General features: G+C 37.7%; 2 protein-coding genes across 2 annotated transcripts; both read right to left on the reverse strand.

Annotated features, from left to right (window-relative positions):
* Positions 1-2,395: 2,395 nt before the first annotated feature.
* On the reverse strand, positions 2,396-4,174 carry LOC135611691 (zeatin O-xylosyltransferase-like). Its single transcript, XM_065107334.1, has one exon. It carries the CDS (start codon positions 3,999-4,001, stop codon positions 2,574-2,576), a length of 1,428 nt encoding a protein of 475 aa, XP_064963406.1. The 5' UTR covers positions 4,002-4,174; the 3' UTR covers positions 2,396-2,573.
* A 4,832-nt stretch (positions 4,175-9,006) lies between these two features.
* LOC103984832 (pyrophosphate-energized membrane proton pump 3) lies at positions 9,007-21,823 on the reverse strand. Its single transcript, XM_009402390.3, has 15 exons — positions 21,683-21,823; positions 20,866-21,161; positions 20,164-20,367; positions 17,534-17,685; positions 17,285-17,432; positions 17,073-17,205; positions 14,711-14,883; positions 12,478-12,598; positions 11,727-11,914; positions 11,126-11,563; positions 10,751-10,915; positions 10,499-10,654; positions 10,304-10,415; positions 9,959-10,178; positions 9,007-9,356 (listed from the first exon to the last, which is right to left on the reverse strand). The coding sequence occupies exons 2-15, from the start codon at positions 20,956-20,958 to the stop codon at positions 9,257-9,259; spliced, it is 2,403 nt and encodes an 800-aa protein (XP_009400665.2). The 5' UTR covers positions 20,959-21,161; positions 21,683-21,823; the 3' UTR covers positions 9,007-9,256.
* Between the last annotated feature and the right edge of the window lie 286 nt (positions 21,824-22,109).

Raw genomic sequence — 22,109 nt, forward strand, 5'->3', positions numbered from 1 at the left:
CAGTGTCTCTTACTAGGATAGCTGGCTCTCTGGGACCGTGCTTGTCACATTGGGTTTAATGATTAGCATCTCATTCACTATAGATGAGCTACCCTTGTGTATACTTGGTGAGTGTTGGCGTACCTCCATCTCCAAGCGGTTGAAGTATCCCTGGCCACACGAGACGCATTTCCTTTGCCCTTCCTGCTTGTGGTATAAGAAGACGACCATATCTGGGAATGAATGTTAAAAGACTCTCAAAATGGTTACATGGTTGAATAACTGAGCAACAAAGGACAGCCATCAATTCTCCTGTAAGTAGAAGACAAAGTAAATTGCAATATCCAAGCTAGATAAACCAGAAAATTAATTACTGTAACCAATAAATAATCTAAGGAAACTCAAAAGAAAAAAACCTCCTCAATATTTTTTTTGGTCTTTGGCACAAGATTGTGAACGAACACATTGGAAGTTCCTTATATTTGTCAAATATGGCAACATCATGTGCAGGAAAGAACAACAGCAAATGTAGGAGCTTACTATGGCTGCTGTAGTTCAAGATATAAAAATGATAAGGGAAAAAATCTAAGGATATTGAATTTATCATCACCCAAACTGAGATAATCTACAACATGTCCTAACGATGTTTTTGATGTACAGGAATCGTGCGTGTTATTATCCCCTGGTTCATGATAGGTATTAAGGTGCCATGAAAAGAAGGATTAGCTGGTTAGTAGTCCTCAGGCAATATATATGTCTACTTTATCTATTAGAAATCACATGTTCGGGGCATGAAACAATATGATGATGCATCTAGTTTTCTCTTCAAAAAAACCTTTCTAATGAAGACAGACAACATCACACAAATCTGTCCAGAAAACATCTCACTAGAACATTAACATTTCCTCGACTTTCTTGATCCCTAGTATTTGTATCAAATTATACAGCAGCATCATGAGGAATGAGTCCTGATAACTGGTAAAACGTAAACAAAATAAGCAAAAGCTAAAGCCACATGAATTATGGACACTAATCATGTAATAAGGTAGCGAAAGGTTTGCATGTCTACAACAAAGTGCAAATCCATTATGAGATTTTCATTGCATAGAACCATGGATCCATCTAGTACAGTAATGTTTATAACTTCATACTACCGGTGGCACTTTAAAGGCCCACCAGCCGAAGAAGCTGCAACAATGTAAACACCAGACACCCATGTCGTTGTTAATATCATAATCCTTAATCTGACCACAGCGATTAAGAAAAGGCAATCAGTTTATAATTGCATTCATCCTTCTCCAAATTGAACTCTAACTTCAGATGTTTGATATAGATATAGTTGGCCCATTTAATCTGGAAACTCTAAAATCACAAAAGAAATGAGTGTTTTGCAACCATCAGAAAACCTATTTGTTGGTGAGGCCTCCATAAATGATTCTGCATATTGATTTATGATGAAAGAAATGTACATATTAAACTTTCGGAAAAGTTCCAATGAAACATCATCTATAACAAATCAACAAAATTTGAAAGGAAATGCCTTTGAACAATAAAAGCAGATTCCCATTTAGAGATTTAGGACTCTTGCCGAACCCTGATCAGTTAAAACCCCAGATAATTTAGGCGGCCAACAAGAATCTCAGATTCTGCATCTGAAAACTAAATCGAGCACATCAATGGTGGAAGTCTGTCAAGTTGGGACATCACGACGCTATTACCAGATCATACAGAACAATAAGAAATCTAATTTGACATCAGAAACTCGCATCTATGCAGATTATGTTGCAGAATTCAAGAGGTGGGGAGCAAGGCAAAGAGGGGCAAACGCTCTGAGAGAACTGGGAAAGGAGAGCGCGCGTCGTCGCCCTTTACTTGCCGTCTTTCGCAAGAATCCTTCGACGTGGTCGTCGTCTCGCCTCTCGCCGCCTCCTCAACAAAGTTTCTAATCTTTCCCGCCCACAAATCTACTCTCTAAACTGCGCGGCGATTTCATCGGTTAGGTCGAGTCCGAGTTGGGTTGCGTAGCCCAACCCTCATCCAATGTAAGTGGGTTGAGACCAAAATCCAAAATAGAGAATGCTACAAGTGATTCTTCTTCTTATGATTGATTTATATCATAGAAAATGGAGGTAAATGTTTTGCAGCACCGGCACACACGCCAGACCATCACGTGTGGGACTCTTAAATACGTGTCTCTTCGATCGAAACAATGACTCCACCAATTCCATCAGTTTACGAACGTGCCATTTCTGTAGTCGTGTCAATGTTGGCCACTGACAGAAATAACACGTGCCACATCCACAATAGAAGAATTTTTGGGACCGAGATGGACAGGTATCTCCCACTCAATTATGACTGTCTCATGGCAACAGAACGAACACGTATCTCACACAATCCACTTTCACAAAAAAATAAATGAGACTCACCATTCAATATCCATAAAGAATATGTCATGCGAAATAATACAGCGTAAATTGACATGGAAAAGATATGTTTAATATATAAATGAATTCATGAGGAGCATTCCATATTAGACTTGTTCGATGCCGCCACTATGCTCCAATAAATTACTTAGTTGACATCATCACTATCTGTCATCTTATGATATGAGCGACGAAGGCATCCAGATCGGTTTTGGAGCTTCCACCTTCCTCCATGGCTCGCCTTACTTCACCTCCCAACTCTCTCGCCCTCCGTCTCACCTCCTCCCCTTCCTTGCTAGCCATCAGCCGCTCGATCACGTCACTTATGGTCGCCGAAGGCACCAGCTCCGCCCTCTTGTCCCAGTCGAGCACGTGGAACCCCACACGGAGGACGTCCATCACCAGCACTGCGTTCCGGGGTTGGTCCGAATGCATCGGCCACGCCACGATCGGCACCCCCGCGCTGAAGCTCTCCATGCACGAGTTCCAACCGCAGTGGCTCATAAATCCGCCGGTCGACGGGTGCGCCAGGATCTCCGGCTGCGGCGCCCAGCCCCGCACCACCTTCCCCCTTCTCTCCACCCTTGTGTAGTAATCCAATGGCAGCTTCTCCTTTTCAACGGCGTCACCACCAGTCTCGGCATAGATGTCGGCCCTGTCGGCGTCCCTTAACACCCAAAGAAACCGCTGACCGCTAGCCTCGAGCCCCGCTGCGAGCTCAGCCACCTGCTCGTCGGAGAAGGTTGATGTGGTGCCAAAGGACACGTAAATGACGGAGGACGGCGGCTGCTGATCCAACCACTCGATGGACGGGTGCCTAGCGCCATTGCCGCTTGCTTGGTTGAAGGTGATCGGATTCAGTGGTCCGATGGCGAAGGTTTTCTTGTCCTGCCACTCCGGCTCTCGAGCCACCAGATCGATGAACATGCCTTCGATCGCGCGGCAACTGTTGATGAGGCGCCCGGAGTCGGCTACCGTCGTTTGCTGCTGGCTGAGGACGAAATCGCAGAACTGTTGCGATATGCAGTCCTCGTTGGATACATGAGGAAGCTCCAAAATCTCTACGGCAGGCTCGCGTGGTTTGCCGCGTAACTCCCAGCGGAAAAAGAAGCCAGCGATGGCTGATACGGTGTGGAAGCAGAAAGCTTCCACATTGGGAAGGGAGGCAGCTGCACCGGCCGCAAAGGTCATCGAAGAGTCGTGGATGAGGACGACGCGGCGAGAGCGGGAAGCGAGGGAGCGTACGAGGTCGGCGAGTGGGGAGAGGAGGTGGCGGGCGGCGTCGAAGGCGGGCTGGAGGTGGCCGGGGAACTTGATGGCCGCGTCCGGTTCGGGAGCAGGGGATGAATAGTCTGGTAATGGGAAATCGTGGAAATGGATGGGGCGGCAGGCGGTACCGCCGTTGTGGAGGCGTGACGCGCGGTCTAGCACCTGGCGGTTGTGGGTGGCGGAGCCGACGTAGTGGATGGGGAGACCGCGGGCGGAGATGAGACTGGAGAGGTGGAGGAACTGGTTGAGGTGACCTTGGGCAGGGAGTGGCACCATCACCACGGCCACGTCTATTGTAATCGGTTCAGCTTTTGCTTTGCTTTGAGCCATGGCGTCGAGAAGGAGGCTTGTACGTTGGAAGCAATGGGAAATATCTCGCACGTCGCAGTGGTTGGCGCCTCTCTCTCTCTCTCTCTCTCTCTCTCTCTGTTTCTCCTTGTGTTGATGAGCATGTGTCTATATATATCTATAAGAGAAGAGAAAAGCTGGTTAGATTGGATCGAGGAGCTTATGATCTTTGGTTACCCAAAACTTTACATGATACAAAGAATGTTGCACCACCAGTATGTGGCAGGCGTCCTGATGAGGGTCACGTAAGCTTATCAAATAATTAATAGTTATAGATCATGTTCTTGTGAGTGCTGCATTTAATTTAAACATAATATTTAATCATTTATGCATTTTGCGTTCCTCTAGACTGACTAGATTGGCTCCCACGTTAATACGTAGTTGGCAGGATTGACTTTATACTTGTCTTGTTTTGCTATGACATCATGCTAAATTATTCTTTTTATTGTAAGATCGTGTGATAATTTTTTTGTTTCAATAGGATTATGTGTTCGAAGAAGATAAGGATGAAATTCTAATAAGACACCTTGATGCCGTCGAGCATGACACGGAAATTTCCGACGCATACTTGGATTTTGCGGATGAACTCGCACGAACAGAGAGGGCGATGGGACTGCTTTTGTGTGGCACGGCGTGGTTGCATGCAGAACCAGTCGGACCTGACAACCTCCACGTTGCGTGTCGGCTGTCTTCTGCCAAAGCGCCAACCCATGGACAGAAATTGGGAGGGCCCACTCTTGCCGAAGGGCCCCGCACAATTACACACTGATACGGATATGGCAGACAGAGAGAGAGGTGTGGCACGTGATAGTAACATGCAAATCGAACGAGTCGTGCTTGACACCCGACTCGATTGATGTTGTCCTGACGTCAGAGTCGATGCCCATTATTACGCCTCAATCTGTCAACCTGCTCGTGATGATCTATCTCGTCATCCGAAGAGTGAACGTATCAATTCTTAGAATAATTTGATTCTTTTATTACTCTCTCCGGTGTTATTAGCACCAAGCAAATCACCTCGATTCGTGGGAACGGCTTCTCCGTCTCCGGCCAAGAAGCTTTCCCTCGTCTGCCCCCGTATGCGTGCACACGGTGATTCGCCGTCGGCAAGTCCTATCGCGAATCTCCAGGACAGCGGTCGATCACAAGCACGGAGACAAAGCGGGATGGTCATAGACCACGCCGGAATTTGAATGCACCACGTAGGGCAGGAAGCAGGCAGGTGAGACTGGTAGATCCGTGAAATGATGACGGGAAGCTGTGTGGAAGAGAGATGCGATGCTGCTTACCGTGACGCAGTGACGGAGTCCTGGATGTGGCAATGGCAGGAGGTGGAAGGACCAGAGATTTAGTCATGAAATGCCCGCCCTTTCTCGTGCTGCTGCAGTGTCCTTCTCTGTCTCTGCAACGTTTATGTCATGTACTATGACGTGGAACGGAGCACTGCCTTTTTGAAGGATGCACAAGCGGTCGTAGTTGAGAAAACTGGCGTGAAACCCGTCTGTCTTCCTCGAGCTGGACCATGCACAACCACTGTTCCATATCCATATCAACAACTCTTTTCGACCGGGTCATAACGTCGTCCCTTCCGACCAACAACGGTTAGGTTATATGATTTAAGATATATTATAAATTTAATTCTAATTTAAGTATAATGATCGATCAGAAAAAAATTCTAATTATATTAGACTTCTTTAAAAGATAAAGATGTTGAGAAAACTCTCATAATTAATCATCTTGTATCCTCTACATCGACCTATCAAAGGAAAGATCTATAAAAAACTCTGAATATACGGATATATAAATAAGTGATATTATTGAGAAATTACATATCTTTTATTATCTCTTCTTTGTCCATGATCAATATCTCATAGCAATCCTGTAAATGATAGTAAGAGAAGATAATACGATTCTAGCTTATTTTTTTCTTATACAAATTCACGATAGCACCTTTTTGATTATCATGTCTAAAAGGAATGCATATTTTATCTCATATCTACGATATTTGATTTCAATCATAGAATTAAATTTTTACATAATAATAATATTTCTCACAATTAGTTTCATATCTATATTAATGACATCTAAGTAATAGTAGATTATTAAAGAAACTAGATCTATTTTTGATATATTTGTGCGATCTATTTCTGATCCATTTGTACATTAGATCTATTTTGCATAAGATATATTATTATTATCATTTTTTTATGAAAAGATGTTTTTATTTCTGATCATGTGATGTTTGCCTCACATGATCTATTTGTTTTCATAAACAAAAACACAACTTCAAGGCTGTTGGTCCAAACCAATTATCGCATAAGGCCGAGCGATGTGGTGATGGTTGCATCGTGCACTGCACAGGCGATGCTGCTGCATGCGGCAAGGCTTTTGCAGGTGGTAGACAACAACACGGGACACTGTTGCCAGGCGACGGAACACAGTGAAAGTGGCTGTTGCTGATAGCATAGCAAGGAGCAACAGTGTTGTGTTACTAGAATGGGCGGAAGCGAGCCGTTGATGTTGGAGTTGAAGGATGTCGTGGAAAGGAGTCGCGACGGATGAACGACAATCTTTTGGGTCTCGCGGGAAGGAGTCCGATGGAAAGGGGAAACATTGCACCCTGGCGGATGAACCACAGACAGCATGCAGGTTGCACACCGTAATGATGGTAGTGCCTTGCTTAGGCACTACAGCGATCGCTCCGCAACACAGCAGCGAACAGTTGCTCACTATGGTAGTCGCTCTGCAGTGCAGCGGTGGTGTTACTCAACGGCGACGGCACAACCACGCATAGTAAGGAGGTCACACAGGGATAGGGCTGCGCAATTTGGGCAACCGCTTAAAGTGATATTTCTTTCATTCTATCCTTATAAATATCGGTATGATTTCTAGATTAATTAATTTTAAATGACTTAAGCATATATAATTTACATTAGGTACGTAAAACCTTAATTAGATTAATTGAAATGATCACAAACTTAACTACTAAAAGTTCTAGAACAAATAATTAAGATAAATGATCAAAAAAATTTAAGAGACTTGATTTTATGATAATTATTAATAATATTTATAATTTATTATAGTGTATAACTAGTGTGCTAGAATATTTAATGATCAATTTAAATTTATGAATAAATCGACGTATTAATGAAAGATCAAAATTTAGTATGATGGTATTTAAAAGATTCAAGATTATATCTTTAATATGATTGACAAACCTATCAGCTCAAGAACAATAGACATGAATGTGGTTAAATATTTTTTCATATAATTTATTATTAATTTATTTCTTTTTAGTTTGACTTATTTAAAAGTTATTATAATAAAATTAAGAATAAGTGAAACTTAAATGAGCTAACTAATAGAAAAAATTAAGATAAAAATAGATAATACTCATAATATTTTGGGTACTACTTAAAGAATATATAATAATAAAATAAAGTTGAAGCGTAAATCACTTGAGTTCGTAAAAGGAAAATCTACATAGTAAAGTGCTATTTCTATTGAAAAAAAGGTTATGTGAAGATAACTATAATATTTGATTTGAAAGGAAAATGTATGAACCTAATATTTAAAGGTTTTTTATCAAACGTTATATAAGTTATTTTCTAATATTTAATAGATTGATATTGATGCTTCAACATATGTTTCGAATAATAAATATTTAATTTATCATGGAAACTAAAAGAGAATAAAATATTCATCGTTACAAGAAATCATTGCTTATGCCTAGAGATAATTTATTTGATTGATTTTGAGAATGTATGTTTTGTTTCTACAATTTTATAAGTTTAACTTTTTTTACGTAGAATTGTTAGGATATTATTTTTGCTTTAGTTGTTATAAACTTAATATATTTATAATTCAATAAAAGTTCACTTTTAAATTTTGTATAATGAGAATTAATATAAATCTTGAGTTTACAATGATCCTATAATCAAATATTAGAATGAAATATAGTTTCATGAACTCCTTGAGACTATATATACTTACCTGATCACTCCATATTTTATATTTTAGTGGAGAATATATATATATATATATATATAATTCATGTAAGGTCTCAAGTTGTTGACATATTCAAGTGTATATAAATTAAATCAAAAGATAATTAGAGAGAAATATTAAAATTATTAAATTCGACGTGATAATTTTTGTTATAAATATGATGAGTATAATCATAATTTTAGTTCTTTTATTGGATTGCTAGAATCCAATTGGATTCTGAAATTTTGAAAATCATTTATACGTGAATGAATTTTAAAAATGAGCTAATAAATCTAATAAATACAATAATACTATATTACTTCTCATTAACAATGTGAATCATAACGACTATATATTATCAATATCATGCTTCATTTTTATATACTACAACATTTTTTATGTACTACAATATTGTTACTCTTCTCTGATGCAATCCAAAATTACTCATATAATTTATTTTGACAAGACAATCATATTATTCAAATTTAATTATAATATAATAATAATAATAAATAATTTTAATTATATAAATAAAAATATTATATTATCATGAACCATGATATAATATTCTTTTTTTATAGAGTACTTTGTTATTTATAGAATATTTCATTTTATTCTAATCATTTTGTTAAATCTATGATATTTAATTTTAATTTTAATATTATAAATTTATATAATAATTTTATATTTTACAACAACAAAACAAAACAAAACAAAAAACCCATCGCTTTCGGCTTGTATTGCAATCTCCTTCTCCACCGGCGGAAAGCGGAGGAAGAGAGGAGGAAGAACATGCAGAGAATTCTGACCTCGATGCATTTATTCTCTGGTGGAGAACAAAGCCAAATGGAGGCATATACATCAGACTCTCGTTAACTAAACCTGCAAACGGCAACTAGCTCTGACAAGACGGTCCAAGTGCCCATCACCTTGGTTGCTGTCTCATGGTTAGTGCACTCCACTAAGAAGCCACAAAAAGAAACTGCAAGAGACGGTAATCTAGAAACAATAGTCAGCATCCATGGAACCATTGTGGGTTTGGTCTAAACATTGTTGGCTTTTATGATTAATCCATATATCATCAGTAAAGAATGTGAGCACGAAACCTTGCAATGGGTAGTCTTTACAATATCGCTCTACATCAGCAACGAAAAAACAGCTACTATATTCTCGATCCAGTTGCCACCACGTTCTGAAGACTGCAGCTACAGCAGGGTTTTGTATATTTGGTTATGGTAGAAGTCATTTGATCACAAAAACACAGGCGCCATGACCAAGGTGATGGTCGCCAGCATCTTAATGAGAACATGTAGCGAAGGACCAGCAGTATCTTTGAAGGGATCTCCAACTCTGCAGGTGTAAGAAACCGACTTCAGTACTTGGCTAAAAATGCATTGATTTTCCTAAATTCTAGAACATACTATTTATCATTGTTTGCTAAAATGAGTATTACAGACCTGAACTATTATTTTTAACAAAGTTTATTTCTATTTCTTGCACCTAATAAAAAATGCATTGTAAGATCAGTAAAACTGCTTGAAGCACATCTCCCAAGCTAGTAACTTTGTTCCAATATTCAAAATCAACTCTTCTAGAACCACCAGGCCTCTTTAAACTGGGAAAATATAACCTTAACTAATGAAATATTGATCAAATCCTAAAACAATACTTGGTCCCAACTTAAATTTCTGATTTCACATGTTCTTCAATTGTCATCTTATATTCTTGTTTGCTATTTTTGAACTGTCTTCAAGTTTAAACGAAGATATGTTTCCTAAGACGTCTCAAGTTCCAACCTACAACCATTATAATCTTGGACAGTAATATAGAGTTTTGAAGTACAAATTGATAACATCTATAATAGCCATACATGCTGCAAGCAACAAATTAAAAAAAAAGTCAAAAACAACTGAAAGAAGCAAAAAACAGAAACTTAAAGCTCAATAACTTACGTATCGCCAGTTACAGCTGCTTTATGGCAGTCACTGCCTTTGCCTCCAAGTGCACCAGTCTCTATATATTTCTTGGCATTATCCCATGCACCTCCAGCAGTGTTAAGAAAGAGAGCCATAAGAATACCAGCCACTGTCGCAAACATAAGCATTGAAGCCACAACTTTGGCTCCAAGAAGTGGTCGACCAGTATAGTGGCCCAATAACCGGAAGATGAATCCTGCCAACCAAATAAAATGTCCTCCTCAAATCATGAACCATGGAGTTTAAACTTTCTTCTGGCCTCATAAACCATAATATGTAAAAACCAACAGAGATGCCCTACTTTTACAACACAAGACTCACCAATTACAACCGGAGATATAATTGCCAAAGCACCAGGCTTTATCATTTCTCTCAGTGATGCAGATGCCACAATGGCAACACAACGGCCATAATCTGGTTTTTCTTGGTATTCCTGGATGTGCACGTTATATTAGTATCATTATCAAAGTATGAAAATTTACATGGCATGACAAATCAGGTAACTGGGTTACTCACCATGATACCAGGCCTCTCAACAAATTGTCTACGGACTTCATTTACAACCTCTTGTGCAGTTCTTCCAACAGCAGAGCAGGCCCAGGCACTAAATAGAAATATAAGCATGGAACCTAATAAGCCTCCTATAAAAACCTCTGGAATTGCAATATCAACCTAAAAATCCACCAGTGAAGATGTTCAGACAAAGATATCCGAAAAAATTATGATGCAAAATATATTTAAATGCATGAATTTGACCAGCAATTGTACCTCTTTAAAAGAAACATGAGCAAACGAAGCAACTTCATCCATATATGCACTGAAAAGAAGGAAGGAAGCAAGTGCAGCAGAACCAATAGCAAATCCTTTAGTAGTAGCTTTGGTAGTGTTACCTACAGCATCTAGAACATCTGTGATTTCCCGAACACTTTCAGGCTACAAACAAAGAAGTTGACATGTTAGAACACTCTAAATAAGGAAGCAAATGGTTTAGTGCCCTTATGTCAGCATCACCTGGCCTATCTACCAAAATTTAACATTAATGGACAGATATTGATTTTACAAAAAGCACAAAAAAAGAATAGCATTCACATATGTCCAATCAACACATGAAATAATTTAATTATACTCATCAATGGTCCGTACCTGCTGACTCATCTCCACAATCCCACCAGCATTGTCAGCTATAGGACCAAACATATCCATGGTGAGAACATATGCAGCAGTGCTAAGCATTCCCATTGTTGCTACAGCTGTGCCAAACAAACCACCAGTTGGACTTCCAGTTTCATCTACCAGACCTGATGTATGTCCCAGCCAAAATGCACTGATAATAGCTATGCTTATTACTAGAACAGGAAGGGCTGTTGATTCCAGTCCCAAGCTAACACCAGCAATTATATTAGTTCCATGACCTGTAGAACTAGAAAGTGCTAAAACACGAACAGGCTCATGCTTGTAATCAGTGTAATACTTTGTGATCCAAACAAAGGCATATGCTGTCATTATTCCTACCAATCCGCATAAGGCAAAATTTAGCCAAGCAGAAGGTGCCTGTTCGGTGTAAAGGAGCCATCGAGTAGACTGTGAAAGATAAAAAAGAAACATGTAAATAAAATGCTAATACTTCAGGATATTTCAATAGTCGAACAACCACTACACTAAATGCTAAAAGTAGCAAACTGGAAGTTCAAGTGAGTGTTAATAATGCATGTTAGGTAGGCATCTGTACAGTTAAGTTGCTTACCACACCAAATGTCAAAACAGCCAAAACAATCGTGACAGAATAGCCTTTCTGAAGTATAGCCATTGGGTCTTCAATAGGAACAATTAGCCCAGGATCACGTGTACCCCTGATTGACAGTATTCCAATGGATGATACCACCAAATCAAAAGAATGCACAACAAGAGGAAATAATATAAACCCAGATGGATCTGCATAGAAAAAAGAAACTTCATTTAGCATGAGGTTCATGTTAAGATTTGTGAGAAATGGAGTTTATAACATCATAAATCAACAGAAATCTTATTCTATGGAAACAACTTTTGATTTGCAACTGAAATAAGTGGGCTAATCCAGAAATAATGGCATATAGCAAGCATCAGGCAAAACCATAATCCTATAATTAAGGCAAAACCTTAATCCCATCATCCAATATTGACGAAAAAAATAGAAAAAACCATGCAGCACTTACCTTGGTCTTGATAACTAATTTAATTCATTTTAAATTTTACAAAGATTACAATATAGAGCATCATGTAATCTAGAACCCTCAGTATGCATTATAACATCTAATCAGAAATGCAAGAAGATTCTAAATATCATAGAGAATATGAAACATATGATATGCAAAGCATGGATCAGAGAGAAAAACATTGCTGCATAATGACATGCTGTATGTTAACAAATTAAATGTGGATTGTGGAGGCAGTTCTGTAGGGTTGCAACAAAAAATGAATGAAACAAAAATTGACTTCTACTAAATATCATCTCTTGCCTTCAATTTTGCAGCGCTGAGCCATTGTTCCTCCAAGTATCATAGCACTGATTATCTCTGCTGCAATACTCTCAAATAGATCAGCACCTCGGGCAGCACAGTCCCCCACATTATCACCAACCTTTAAGTAAGCCCACCTTAGTTAAAATTTTATAGGAAATAATTGCAAAGGAAAAGGATATAATACAAGAAACAGAATCACATTGTCAACCAGTCTATGAATGTCTTAGATGTAGAAAACATGTTTCTTAACAAAATAACACATGTTTTAGGTTAAATGTATGTAGAACAGAGAAGCATCAAAATAAAATCATTATTGACAAACTGTCTCTCCAGTAGGTGTTATTTTTGGACTTAATAGTCTCCTTCATCAGGAATTGTCGAATAATAAAAAAGGGAAGGCAAGCTTAGGTTGATCCCTTCTAAAAAGCCACACCTCTGAAAAACTTGCTTTGGTTTTTCAACTACCTCCCAAAACCAGTGAATCCCTACATCCTGTAAATTTTACAAACAAGTCCGTGGAATATATTACAAACATCCATAACATACAATGGCCAAAGTAGTTAAAGCTCTCTGAGTAAAGTATTTCGATGTGCTAAAGTTTCTATTGACTATTGGGATTTTCAATCAATGTTTCTAACTGATTTTATGTTTCTAAAACCATATAATTCTAAAGGCAGAACAATTATAAGAAAGTTCTCAAGTAGTGCACAAGAAAACAAGACTCAGAATTTTTTATTCCAATATTATTATTGCACCTTACCAGAGCTATGGTATTTTTCTTTAGATGTTTATCATGTTTCTGTACACTACAGTACTTGAATCAGAAGATGGACTAACAGTTATAATAATCATTTGGAAGAACATACTTTGAATTGAAGTTTATTCAAAACAAGGAATTCAATTTCATGTACCAGACCATACCGGTCCAGGCTTGGACAACTACGGGCCTGGTACGAGTTGATGTACTAACACATGCTATGCAAAAACATATCACAATATAAAAAGGGCCAAAAAACAAAAACAAAAAAAACTAATTTGGCATTCTTTCTCTTTTTTTTTCTTGGAAAATAAAATCAATATTGATAACAATAACCATAATGATTTCAATCTACAAAACAATAAATACTATATCCAAATATATATCCGATAAAGATCACAAGCAGTATCTAACCTAGATATAGGCTAGATCATCAAAGGACAAAGTTAGATACGAATCTACAAGAAATGAGGCTTGATTAGTGTAAATCAAACCCTAAATTAGGTCTATATGGAATAGATCTACATCAAGATTGGAAAATAAAGCATAAACCCTAACCTAATTACATGAAATTAGTCAATTACCTTAGAGATTAAGTTCAAATCTAACTTGATTCAAAGAGAAATCATACCAGATCTTGGGCTTGAATCTTCTTAAAGAGCAAATAGCCCTCTCTTGGATGTTCTCGAATGATTTTGTAAGAGAGTTAAAGAGATTTAAGAGAGATTTAGAAGCAAATGAAAGTCAATGAGAGAGGGTGTATGAGAGGAAGACTAAAGAAGAGGATACAGGTCTCTTTGGCTGGGGTCACCACCGAATGGGCTTACCGCCCAGGCCTGATAACAGGTTACAGGGTTGTAACCTGCGTACCAGACCTGAACCACCCCGTTGAGCTTGGCTCACCTCCAGATAGTTGTCCGGACTGCTAATCCATGATTCAAAGTAATAAATGTTTTGAAACTCCAATTGCAAGACTTTTATTACTTTCATATTAGTGATGAAACTTGAAAACGCCTTTTAAATTCTTTTTACATGCCAATTTTGATGAATATTAAGTATTCACTTGTGGTGTCACTTAATTTCATGAATTCAAATAGATAATTCACTGTAGACCTGCTCCATTAGACAAATGAATTAGACATTATGCATTGATATTTAAATTTTTCTTTTATGAAAGAAAAGTAATTCTCATGATTCCAAAGTCTGGGAAAAAAGCTGCAAATAACATTTAACAACATGGAAATCTAAAGAATGAAAAAAGAGAACTACCAACTGATGTTCATGCTAGAGATAAATAAAACAAAGGTATGATATACAAATTTATATCATAATGCAAGCAGCAAAACAACAATTCAAGTGGAAACTGATGTTGAATCACTGAATAATTAACATAATAAAAGAAGCACTCAGATAACGTTCAGAAAATAAGTAGCCAAGCATGACAAGTATTAAGTTATTGAAACTTGAAAGTACCAAGTCTGCAATAACAGCAGGATTTCGTGGATCATCTTCGGGTATTCCTTGCTCCACTTTCCCAACAAGATCGGCTCCAACATCAGCTGCTTTAGTATATATTCCACCACCCAGCTGAGCAAAAAGTGCAACAAACGAAGCACCAAAACCATATCCAACAAGAAGAAGAGGTACTGCATAAAATCATTGAACAGAAAGTCAGACTGTCATGAGCTAAATGAAATTGAATTTTTTATTGGAGCATATATTTTATTTTCCTGAATTCACCCTTGATCACTGCCTTTTTAGGCTTGTCTGGGTTCAAAAAATATGGAAGGTGTTTATTTTAGAAGTGGTAGTAGAGAAATTAGGATGTAGCCTCCTTATTTTGTGCCACATCAGAACTAATGCAACATTTGGAAGGAAAGAAAACCCTTTTCTCTGGGCCACATCAGAACTAGTGCAACATTTGGAAGGAAAGAACAGGAGGCCTTCTTTTTTAAAATCTAGAAGATACTAGATTGGTAGAAAGAAAAAGAATGCTAATTTACATTTCAAAAACTGTTGTTAACTCTCTTATATTCTAACCTCTGCATCTTAGCAAGTTGATCCTTTATGTAGAGCAAATGAGCGATGAGCTGATAGATCCATGGCAGGAAAGAATATTACTATTTTAAAGACAGGAGAAACACATATTAGTCTGACCAACAGTTACAGGGACAGTGATCAATCTACCTTTAAACTTATCCTAAATGACTAGTGACTTAAATTAAAGGCTAAAACTTCTAGATATCTCTCCTTAATTACTATCTTCAAAAGATAGTAAACAAGAATAAGCAGCATTTTCCTGTACTAACAGCATCTTCTCCCTCTCTTTGCATCTTTCCGATATCCTTCATCTACCTAAATTAATTGGCTTCTTAACCATAGAAAATATAGGACCATTTTTTTTTAACAATACTGTTTCATTAGTTTCTACATTGCTCCCAAATCTTATATATTTCCACATAATAAAAGGATTTTAACTTGCAATGTCAAGGTTTCAAAAACTGGTTGTATGGTCGTTGTGGGATGGCATTTACTGGTCTTCTCATAAATCAATGCGCAGATCACCAGTTTTTGCCTGGTTTCAGTTCATACCAGGCCTACCATCCAATATGGTTATCTTACTGAGCTTATTGTCCAATTTTAATAATAAAAACAGGGGTACTAGTCAGGAAGCTTATTGCTCAATACTCCTTTTTTTTCTTTAATTTTTTACAGCTTTTGACAATTATATGTTTTTTCTTTTTCTTTCTTTCTCACCTCTCACACTTTCTTTCTCTCTCCCTTTCTTTCTCTCTTCCACGCATCTCTCTCTCTCCTCTTCTTCTCCTCCCCCGTGTCTTTGTCCCTGTCAACAAGCTGCCACCATCTCCTCTTCGTCAGGTCACCGTCACAGGCTCCTCCTCATAAGGGTCACCGCTTCATACGCCACATTAGTGCACATCCACCGGTCCTCTTCTCCTTCTCCCCTCTTTTCTCCCTCTCTCACTATCCTGGACAGTTCCAACTCATAAAGATTATGAGCATGTTGGTCCGCATTGAAACCCTAATGTTCCAACTTCCAACTGCCGACCAGTATTAACAATAAACCGATATTTTGTGCACATAATTCATCTAGTTAATACAATCCCTGTCAACAACATAATTGTTAAGATCAGATAGAACGAAATATATAATAGCTATTCCTATATTTTGGTGATTCTAGATCAAACGGAAATTTACAGAAAACTAATACAGGAAACCTTAACATTAGAGTAAAAAGCATAAATGATTTTCCATTTGACGAACTCGAATGATTACAAACCATTAAATTGCGCTTATAAATACAAAATCAAGACAGAAAGTGGTGACATCTTAATTCTTTGAACAAGGTACCTAAAAGCACATAATTAAAATAAAAGGTAATAAAAACATGTCAAATCAAAATCTTCCACCTGCAAATGATATTTTCAACAGAATAAACTCTGAGCTACAACAAAGAAGGATGATACATGTCAACATGGCTACAAAATTATGAAGATAAAAGAGGACAATCCAGTGGATGAGGTTCTGCCAATGCAGGAGCAAAATAGATGCAAATATAAACAGCCACAGCCTTACATGACATGCAAAGAATGCAAAGAAATAGTTTCTGACTCAAAACTCTTAACATCTAGATTGCAATAGCAACTTTCTCATGGTGCTCAAATATCAAAAATCAAACAAAACATGGTGTAAGACACTATACTTACACAATCATAGTAGAGTACAACATATTACAAGTATCTAACAATCCATAATGAAAATAGCATCACAATATAATCTATAGCTTTTAGAGCAAGTTTCTGCAAGTACTTACGATCTGTAACCTTCATTGAACCAGGAGAATCAACCTCTAGGAACACATAAAATGTTGCATATAGAACTGCAACACCTATTACAGCCATGCCTACAACAACAATTGCCGAGAAACCACCAGCACGAACAGCAATCTGCTATAAAACTAATTGTTCAATGTATAACTACAGTAAGAAAGTAACATACTAAGAGATGAAAAAGCATTTACGGAACCTGCAAGGCCTCTCGTGCAGAACGCCGTGCAGCACTGGAGACTCTAACATTTGCACGAACAGACACCCACATCCCAATATATCCTGCAATTCCTGAACATAAAGCTCCAAGAAGAAAGGCAGCAACCGTAATGTATGCAGATGTTGACCTAAATGTCAAATAACAAATAGAGTTGAGATAAAGAAAAGAATTAGAAAGTATGGCATGTCTTAGATGCAAATAAAGACATGAGATGGAGTGAAAAAGCACCTGGAGAGCCCAGATGATTCCTGTTGTGGAGTGGTACTACGAAATAGATATATACCAAGAATCACAAGTGCCAGCACCATTGCCATTTTAGAAATGGTTCCATATTGAGTCCTGAAGAAACCTTCAGCCCCATCTCGAATGGCTTCAGATATCTAAAGAATGAAGGAAAAGGTGAAAGAGATATAATAAGTTAGCAGGTAGAACATTAAACTGGAAATCTATAATAAGTCAAGAAAATACTATACATATAAAAAGACCTCAGGTACACTAAATTATATATATTAGTTACTCCTATTTTCTGGAGGACATAATAAATAATCAGTTAAAGAAAGCATTGTAATAAACACAATCTAAAATAGACACACAGTAAAAAATGAATAGCTTTTTTATTCTCTTTCTGTGGAGTGAAAAAAAAAAGACATCCATAATGTTCTAGGTTGTGATATGGTTATATGGGTAGAGGTACACCAATTAGCTTGGTTCATATTAGAAGGTGGGAAGGCTTGGTTAGTTCATCATATTTAGAATCATGCTACATACAAAAAGATACTTATTTAGGCCGCTATCAATATTAAATAAAACATTTTGATCTAACTAAATAATTAACCATGTACCTACTTGGAACAGTAACAATGGTAGTATTAAACATGAGAGGTATGAACGCATTGCCCTTTCTACTCTGGAGTGCTTTTGTCATTTTGTACTTTTTCTTGAAGGATTTTAGAGTTTGTTAGTTCATGGCTGTAAAAACAAGTAGCTCTGAAGTCATTAGATGTCCAATTTTGACATTCTGAGTCATGTGCCATAATAATAGAAGATGCAAATATATCATGAAGCAGCACAAGGAACCTGGATCAAGGTTCCAAGTGGGTAGAGGTATCATAAGATGAATACTACAAATCCATTAATCTCTATTTCATTATGTAAACAAAATAAAGGTAAAAGCATTAAACGACTGGAAATCAAATATAACAAAAAAAATAGCACGAGGAGTGGAAAGGTCATGCTCAAGGACTCTTGTTTAGGGCACCAAAAGTGAGAATTCACAAGATCAGTAGAAAGATATCGGGATTATCAAAGGCTTCAGAACTCAGGGGATTATTGCTATTGAAGCAACTGGCATTTCTCCCACTCCAAATGCACCAGCTAGTGCCACAAAAAAGGACAATCGGACCTCTGTTTTATGGGTGATAGTGGCAGTGGTAGTGCATTCTATCTCCATATTATTAATAATTCCCCAATATTGGCCAGATGATATCAAACAATAAGTTTGGGAAGGAAAAAGATTATATAAAAGAAAAAATCAATGGGCTGAGAAGAAACCACGATCAATTGTCTCAAGGTTATTGGAAAAGGAAACGAGAAAGAAAAATTGTCAGGGTTCTAAATATCACAGAGACCATGTATTATCGGTCTGGTCTGGTTCAGCCTCTTTCTCTTTTATTTTGGTTGGGGTTAAACCACACACGCACATTTTGGTTGGGGTTAAACCACACGTGCACACACACACTCTCTCTATCTAATATCTATCTCTTTCACACTCGTATCTCTTGCAATGTCCACCTCCCTAACAATGCCCACCCACCCGCATACTGCCTGCTTGGATACCTCTCCTCTCTTCCTCTCCTCCTTCTCAGCATCATGGCATGCACCAGCATATCATGTGACAATATGTTGATACAAACCAAATCTACACCAATCTGGCTAACAACCAACATAGGTCCCATACACTAGATTTTAATCCTAGATCAGTAACACAAGTTTTGACCAAAATCTGAATCCTGATATTATATATGCATTGGGAAAAGAACAAAAAATTTACAGATAACACAGATCTTAAGTTTTCCTAAAATAAAGGGCCTAGCAGAACTCCAAAATAAAGAATAAGCATCCCTGACCACTAAAAAACCTTGCTCGACAACTAAATCAAGATTTATAAGAGCAAAGGCTACTACATAGAAAGTTAAAGAGTTAAATTTGGAAAATATAAACATTAGATATTCTAGAACACTTAAAAATCATTTTCAATGTCCTTTTTCCTGTTAAAATTCTATAAGTAGCTAGGCTTTCACGTCTTAGAATCAAGACCAAGCTCATAAAGTATTTCATTGCCAACTCATGTTGTATGCTAAATTAAAGATAACAGTCCATATGCAGGTAAAAGTTCTCAAGAAGAACGGGATTTAGAATATGAATTAATGAATGCTAAATGGAAGTGATCAAGCATTCAGCAAAGAGTATGATCATGGAGCAACTACAACATATAGCAAAACTTGGAAGACAGGGAACTTAGTTGCTAATTAGAAAAAAAAAAGAAAACTGGCTGTTATGCAGCAAAAGTAATGCAAAATGTTGGTGGCACTTGATCTACATTCCAGTAGAACAGAACAGAAGAAAGAAACAAAAAAGATTGCAATTAGATATTTGCATGGTTTGAACTTTTCATTAGCACAAATGAAATACAGAAGAGAAATCAATAAATAAATAAACAACTAGCTAGCTAACTGAACAAACTGTTCATCTAAACCATGATAAATGAAGTCAATAGGTCATGATAAAGTAGCATTACAGCCACAAGTCTATCATAGCAAAATTAAAAAGGACAAATATGAAGCATCTAAATAAAATACCTGAACCATTTCAGGAGGTCCCTCGTCCTTTGCCAGAACCCACTTTGTGAGATAAACAGAAAAGAAGAAGCTGATGATACAAATAGAAAACACAAAGATGATAATCGGTGAAGTACTAGCTCCAACATAGAACACGGCTCCAAATATCAAAAGCAAAAGGACAACCAAAACACGGGCATTTATTCCCAGTAACATCCGAAAGATCTGGGGAAAAGATAAAGTAAGCAAAACTAAATTAGAAATTTGGAAGATAAAAGTTGGTTGCCTACAACATAAAGCTTCCAGACATCTTTACAACAGAAGCATAGACAATTCTATCATTATGCTTTATGTATATGTGCATACATCATGTGAATGACAATGAACTATCTACAAGACGGTAAATTGCAAGCAACCACAAGTAGTTCCTTTTGGAAACAGAACATTATATATATTTTGTCACAAAACTACCACGAAAGTGAGGCTACAACACAATTTTAAAAGAGTTCAATGGTAATGGAATCTGTCTAAAACCTCTGATGTAACTTGGCTAGTAAAGTTAAAAAATCCATATTTCTTTTAGCTAAATTAAAAAGGACAGAGAAACATAATACCAACACTACTCCAGTAAAAGAGTCAATAAATTAGCAAAAGTTAAATAGGAAAATAAAATAAAAGATAAAAATATAATGCAATTCACTTAAACCAAATAAGGGACCTTACCAGTGGATAATGTGATTTGCTCCGCATGCTGGGGAACGTCCTTGGCCTCTCCTGGTATGACCCCATCCCATTTTCCATCGCATCATCCATCATAACAGAATGTGAAGAATTCACCCTCCGGGCCACAGGGAAAGGAGCAAACTCCCCAACTTGGGGTAAGTCGCTCCCAGATGCTTGTCGCTGTATTTTGAAAAGCCTTAACTCACACGCCCTAAGGAGGGGCTCGGATCACAAAGTCAGGAACCAAAAGCCGTTGCGAAGTGGCTTAATTCAAACTCAGAAGTCTAGCTTGTCTCCTACCCAAAAAAAAAAAAAATCCCACCAAACTCAACACTTTGAACCAAAGAGGGAAAAAAATTTCAATCACTAACCTATTCTAAAGATGTACAGGCTACAAGATAAACAAAATATTAAATGCAACGTTCAGCAAAACGAAAGAAAGTATAAAAAAAAAAAAATCCTTTTCTGTCTTCTTGATGGAAATCTTTCGATTCGGATCTCACATGCCAAAGAAATATTCGGACGGATTAGAATCGTCCCCTTACCATTTTGATTGGTATCAGTGTCTTCCCTGACCAATTTCAAAGTTTCACCATAAAAAATAGGCAAATATCGTCGTTCCTTCAGTCTTTCCCGATTCAAAGATCCAAGATCCACAACTCTACCATTCCCAATTATCCATGAGCGGAAAACATACATCAAAGGGATGTTACACGTTTCCCCTAATTTCTACTCGAGAGATCCAAGAAAAGCTGGAAAAAAGAAAAAGGGGAAGAGAGAGAGAGAGAGCGAGAGGATTTAGAGGAAGAAGACAAACCCAAACGACACCGATCGAGCACGCCTCCTTGGATTTCGGCCGGATCTCAGCGGCTAACCAGCATCCCCCGGCGACGAGTCCTCGGATCTTAGATTTCACGGAGAGAGAGAGAGAGAGATTAACCCACACCAAAGAAACGGCCCGCACTAATAGTATTGTCCTCAGTGGAAAAAGACACTTATACGAGGGCTTTTGTGGAAAATACAATTTACCGTGGAGGCAGACAACAAGGACCGGTTCGGCAGTGTTTTTGTTGCCGACTTTCTACTTTTCCCAACGAAAACTCCACGGCCGAGGCTTGCGTATTGTTTGTTTTCTGTTTTTGTTTTCTGCTTAACCATTTGTTTATCCCAATACTTTAATTTCGAAAATGGTAAGTAAACGATGTCGGATTCCATGCATTCATCAGTCTGCAGTTACTTCCATT

Source organism: Musa acuminata, chromosome BXJ2-5, assembly GCF_036884655.1.
Source record: "Musa acuminata AAA Group cultivar baxijiao chromosome BXJ2-5, Cavendish_Baxijiao_AAA, whole genome shotgun sequence".
Taxonomy (NCBI): Eukaryota; Viridiplantae; Streptophyta; class Magnoliopsida; order Zingiberales; family Musaceae; genus Musa; species Musa acuminata.